This window comes from Papio anubis, unplaced genomic scaffold (genome assembly GCF_008728515.1).
Source record: "Papio anubis isolate 15944 unplaced genomic scaffold, Panubis1.0 scaffold20, whole genome shotgun sequence".
Lineage (NCBI taxonomy): Eukaryota > Metazoa > Chordata > Mammalia > Primates > Cercopithecidae > Papio > Papio anubis.
The window spans coordinates 285,877-291,876 of NW_022162022.1; the positions used below are offsets into that span (position 1 = coordinate 285,877).

General features: G+C 35.7%; 1 protein-coding gene across 1 annotated transcript in view; it reads left to right on the top strand.

Annotated features, from left to right (window-relative positions):
- Positions 1-5,569, top strand: part of LOC116268500 (centrosomal protein of 152 kDa-like) — a 73,533-nt gene extending 67,964 nt beyond the window's left edge. Inside the window, exons 25-27 of the mRNA XM_031661594.1 lie at positions 1,428-1,581; positions 1,823-1,926; positions 4,237-5,569. Of these exons, the coding sequence (XP_031517454.1) occupies positions 1,428-1,581; positions 1,823-1,926; positions 4,237-5,258 (1,280 nt within the window). The 3' untranslated portion in view covers positions 5,259-5,569. The remainder of the gene's footprint in view (positions 1-1,427; positions 1,582-1,822; positions 1,927-4,236) is intronic.
- Positions 5,570-6,000: the final 431 nt, after the last annotated feature.

Consider the following 6,000-nt stretch of genomic DNA (forward strand, 5'->3'; position numbering starts at 1 on the left):
GCTATAAATTTATCAAGTCCTTGTCAGTACCAGGTTGTGCCAGCATATCCTGTAGAGCATTCTCCTGATGTGTGTTTTCCGTTTTGAATACTTCTTGGTTTTTAATTACAAAATTGCATAGAATGGATATATGTCCCAAAACAATAAGTAGTGTTTATATAGGAAAAATGTATATTAGCCTCTAAAATTACATTTCTTTTTAACAAAAAGAGCAGGAAAAGTCTGAAGTTTCATATATAATCAGTAGATTCAGAATCACATGTAAATGTTCTGCAAAGCTCATTCGGTATTAATAAGGGCATTTGCTTCTCTGTTGTTACTGGTGCTAACAAAGGGCATATTGCTACAAGCAAAGCAACTTTTTGTTAATAATGTATTGATTGGGCAGCGGAATTTTAAGCATGTTTTCATCCTAACATGATAACCTGTATATATGTGTGTATATTATGTCTTAGTTATTTTTTAGAAAGTTGGTTGGAGGTTTTGTGTTGACATGTACTCCATTTCGTTTTCCATTTCAAATAATGAAAAATAGTCTTCCAGTTAGTATTGTTGCATAGAACCACTAATTTTCAGATGCTTACTGACATTGAGAGGAAGATTCCTGTATGACTTGGTATCCTTACTATAACAGAGATGGTGAAATTCTAGATGTAGGATGTAGTCTTGGATTTATTAAAAAAAAAAAAAAAAAAAAAAAAAGTTAGCCTTAGCTAATAGTAGTCCTAATCAAAGCTATAGTGAGTTAAAAACAAACAAACAAACAAACAAACAAACACTTGAAAGCTGTGGGCTATGTTCATATGTAAATTTCAGAGGCCAACTGTAAGTCCCATCACCCTCCTTGTAGTCTCATTTTGTACATATCTCTTATGAATTGTACTATTATATTTAGTTAGATGCTCAAAAAGTGCTGCCGCAAGAATTTTCAATAAATAAGGGAACTTAAATTTTCAGAGCACAAGAGAAGAATGAGTCTCTCCAGCTCATACTGCCTCCTTTTCTTCTGTCTTTGTGTTTGCTTTTTCCTTTCTTTCTGCTTAATCTTTTCTCTATATTTTATATTTCTCTTTTCCTAACTGAACATAATGTACAATTGAAATGCTAAGTTTCTGTGCCTCGTATTTACGGTATTTTCTTCGCGAAGTGTTTTAGAATATGACAAAGTTTAGCTGGGGAATATGCCATGTTTCCTTACTGTATGTAGCTGTCATCATTCCGAAAGAACTTACAGAGTACTTCTCATTTGAGTCTATCAAAATGATGATCTAAAATATTCCATTTTAATGACTGTGTAAAGTATAATGTTTAAACTATACTTATAATCACTTCATCTACCAGAAAATTGATCTGAAGTCTGCCCCTCCTGTTTCTGAAAAAGTGCTAATAAACATACATTCTGTGGGCATTTTCTCACTGCCCTATAGGTGACATGCTTCGTTATATTCAGGAGAGTAAGGAACGAGCTGCAGAAATGGTAAAAGCAGAGGTACTGCGAGAACGTCAAGAAACCGCCCGAAAGATGCGCAAATATTATTTGATTTGCCTCCAACAGATTTTGCAGGATGATGGAAAAGAAGGGTGAGTTCAGTCTGAACAATGTGTCCTGAGATTACCAGGACAACATGTTGTAATTTTTAAAGCATTTTCCTTAACCACTAAATGAACTATTTCTATATGATTAGCCATAGGGGTTAAGAGAGGTTTATGGCTGTGCTACCTGAAATGTTGGCAGAGCCAATAGGAAAACAGAAACCATGGGGCTAAGGCAAATCATTTTTTCCTTTAAACTATATTTTTAATGTTCTGGAATTCCCCACAGGGCTGAGAAAAAGATTATGAATGCTGCTAGCAAACTTGCTACAATGGCAAAATTGCTGGAAACACCTATTTCTAGTAAGTCCGAGAGCAAAACTACACAGTCAGGTATGTCGAAGTGAGTCACCAAATGGTTTTTCTATCTCTTCTTTTTTAGCTATTTAATATTTTCAGTATGAAAAAGGCAGGGAAGGTAAGGAGTGAGAGTTTATTTATGAAGTTGTGTATGTTTTAGTTAAACTGGAAGTTTACACAAAAAGAGTGCACAGTTTCCAATTCAAGTAGGCAAACTGAGCAGGCCCATCAGCTTCCTATTGCTGTTTCCATCCCTCAAAATGATAGAAGAGATTTTCAACAGCAAATAAAGAATGAGAAAAATAAGAAATTATAAGTAGGTTTTAAAAAGTTGCAATGGGCCAGTCATGATGGCTCATACCTGTAATCCCAGCACTTTGGGAGGCTGAGGTGGGAGGATCCCTTGATCCCAGGAATTTGAGGTTGCAGTGAGCTATGATTGTGCCACTGTACTCCAGCCTGGGTGACAGAGTGAGGCCCTGTCTCAAAAAAAAAAAAAAAAAAAAAAAAAGTTGTAGTGGATACATCAGAAGCTACAAGAAATCCCTGAGAGAAAGAAGACAGTATGGGATGGAAGATGGAAACCTCAGTTCAAAACCACCAGAAGGTGACAACTGCAAGTAGGAGCTATATCAAAACTGTTCCACATGTGAGGGTGATATTTTCCAGGAGAAATAGAGGGCCTAGAGGATATGAATGGGGTAATTAGTTGGTGTTCTAAACCAACAGCAACCAGGTAGGGTTAATCCTCTCTTTATTTCTTCTCCCCTCCCTTACCGAACCTCAATATTGAGCTGGGCAATAACAACAGGAACAAAGAATCTGGGAGCAGGGCAGTGTTCCAGGTGGCTAGCCATATTAAGCAGGAAATGGGAGCCCACATGCCTTGGGAGGCTGAGATGGGAGGATCACTTGAGCCTGGGAGATCAAGGCTGCAGTGAGCTGTGATTGCACCAATGCACTCCAGCCTAGGAAACAGAGCAGACCCTGTCTTAAAAAAAAAAAAAGTAAGAGTAACCAACAAAGACATAGAACATATAACTTTAAAACTGGTAAAGGAAAAGCTTGGAAAAAACCATTTTCAATCTAACAAAATCAGGAAAGAGGAAAAAACCTAGAAAGCATGGGTAAGTAGGTCATAATAGTAGTTTGAAACATCAACAATCACACTAAATATAAATAGGTTAAACTCAGTTATTAAAAGAGCACAACTTTCAAATAGGGTTTTAAAAAATACGGAAATCTGCTATTTTTACAAGAAGAACATCTAAAATTAAAAATCAGGGGATGGAGAATGATATACCAAGCAAATGCAGTGTTGATATTAGATAAATTATAGAGGTAAATAAAAGATCAGATAAATTAGAGTTAGCATTAAAAGGGACAAAGGTGATAGTTCATAATGATAATGGAATAGTCTCCCAAGAAACTATAATTTTTTTCTTTCTATAGATAACACAACTTTATATAAAGCAAGAGCTGATAGAAATACATGAAAAAAACTGGTAAATTCCCAATCACACTGGGAGATTTTTAACATATCAGTGGGGAAATGGGGTTTCTGAACCTCTGGAAAACTTGAAGCCGAGATTGTTCAGGGGTCCGTGAGTCTGATGTTGGTAAACATTCCTCATGTAGAAGCCAAAGATTATTTGTATAAATTTTGGAATGGTGATGTGAATCCTAGGTATGAAAAGGCAGTAGCATATAACAAGAAAATAATTTTCTAGATCTGGGGCAGCAGTGTGTACATTATGTCCCCAGTACAGAAGCAAATCCTTTTCATGGACTCTAGGGACCAGGGCTTGCTACTCTGAGGTACAATGCCTCTAATTTCATGCTATGTGGCTGCTTTGTCTTTGATCAGATTTAGTGTCTTAGGTAATTAAATCAGAAAGTCTATTTAGCTATTCTAGAAGTGTATGTGTAGGTATTGGGTGGGTGGGGTTCTTTGAGCAAACTTGTCAGAAACTCCATTCTTGACATCAGAATCAGGGCAGGATTGAAAACATTGTGGCTAGATCTTAAAATGCTATAGCATCTATTGCAGAAAATGATAGGTCAGATGGATAGCAATAATAATAATATATCAGATTTTAGTAACAAAATTACCAAGCTTTATCTAGTGGATATATGTAAAAGAATATTTTTTAATGTCCAGCATTGATGTATTTTCTTTAAGAATGATTACAGATTATAAGCATTCTTTGGGAATACAATATAAAAACATAAATTTTTTCTTATTTTTAATTTTTTTTTATTTTTTGGTTCAAGGATGAATCTTCCCTTTAAATATTAATTTTCTCTTAATTTCGTGTTTCCTTGCACTGCCCCTAACTTCAGAGATGCTGATTGGAGTTGAAAAATCAAAAAGAAATGATGTGAATCAGAAAATACCATGTTGTATTGAAAGCAAATCAAATAGTGTAAACACCATCACCAGAAGTGTGTGTGAACAAGCTCCCAAGAGGAGGGCAGCTTGTAACTTACAAAGACTGTTAGAGAACTCAGACCATCGGAGCATAAAGCATATGGGATCCAAAGAGACACATTTGGAATTCCAGTTTGGGGATGGTAGTTGCAAGCACCTACACAGTTTGCCAAGGAATGTTTCTCCTGAGTTTGTTCCTTGCGAAGGTGAAGGAGGCTTTGGTGTGCACAAGAAGAAAGACTTACTCAGTGATAATGGTTCTGAATCACTTCCGCATTCAGCTGCGTACCCCTTTCTTGGAACCTTAGGAAGTAAACCCTCACCTAGATGTACCCCTAGTCCTTCTGAATCAGGATGCATGCATATAACCTTTCGCGATTCTAATGAAAGACTTGGTTTAAAAGTATATAAATGCAATCCACTCATGGAAAGTGAAAATGCTGCATCTAAGAAAAGTCAAGGTTTGGATGTTCAGGAACCTCCAGTAAAAGATGGAGGGGACCTTAGTGACTGCTTGGGCTGGCCTTCCAGCAGTGCAACCTTATCCTTTGAGAGTCGTGAAGCATCATTTGTACATGGTAGACCACAAGGAACTTTGGAAATACCAAATGAATCTGTTAATTCCAAACAGTTTTCACCATCCGGTTATCTTTCAGACACGGAGACAAGTAATATGATTTGTCAAACAATGAAATGTCAGCATGATCAAACTCCATACCTGTCAGAAGAAACCATGTATTTGGAGCCAGGAAAGATCAGTGTGACTCGTGGACACCCATCTCATCATAAGGCTGATAGATTAAAGTCAGATTTCAAAAAACTGAGCAGTACATTACCATCTTCAGTGTGTCAGCAGCCTTCAAGAAAATTAATTGTTCCACTATCTAGCCAACAAGATAGTGGCTTTGATAGCCCATTTGTTAATCTAGACTAATTATGGTACAGTATTTAAGAAGAATCATTAATATATTAAGAAAAATGGAAGGGAAGACCTCATACTGAAAAAAGTGGTGAGCCCTGCCTCTTTTGAGATGTTTTCATAACATCTGTTATACGAGTAAAGCATTCTCCTAAAATTACTTGAGATATTTATATTGCCTTAATATTCCAAAGGCCTGATGGTGTATGTATAATCTGCTTTTGTGTGGTGCTTACTTTTGGTTGCTAAACCATCTATTTTTATACTTATAAATTGACTCACTCTGCAGTGTTAACTTATTTAAATAAACTTGCATATGGTCTATAGAATTGTTATGAATTATTTTGTAGTTCAGAATACAGAAATATCATATTGGCATCATGTTTGAAATTCACCCAGAAAAAAACACAAATTTTGATTATTTGTATGTATTAGTCAGATTTGGTTTTTGAAATTAGTCATGTTTAATGAGGCTATAAACTTAATCTACATCGACTTTTCCTAGAAATATCTACTCAAAATTTTGATCTTTGTTTTCAGTTAGAGAAAAGAGTTTTTCCAAGGTTTACTACAAAATACATGGCTGTGTCCTGGTTTTATTCTTTAAATATTAGTGTAAATTTTTTAGTTCTTGCATTATTTCAGATCACCGGTGACATCCAAAAACTTTGTCTCTTTTATGGCTTCACATTTGTTTTTTCATCTGAAATATGACCTTTTGAAAGATGGAGATAAGTTTTGTCATTTAGCAAAAAAT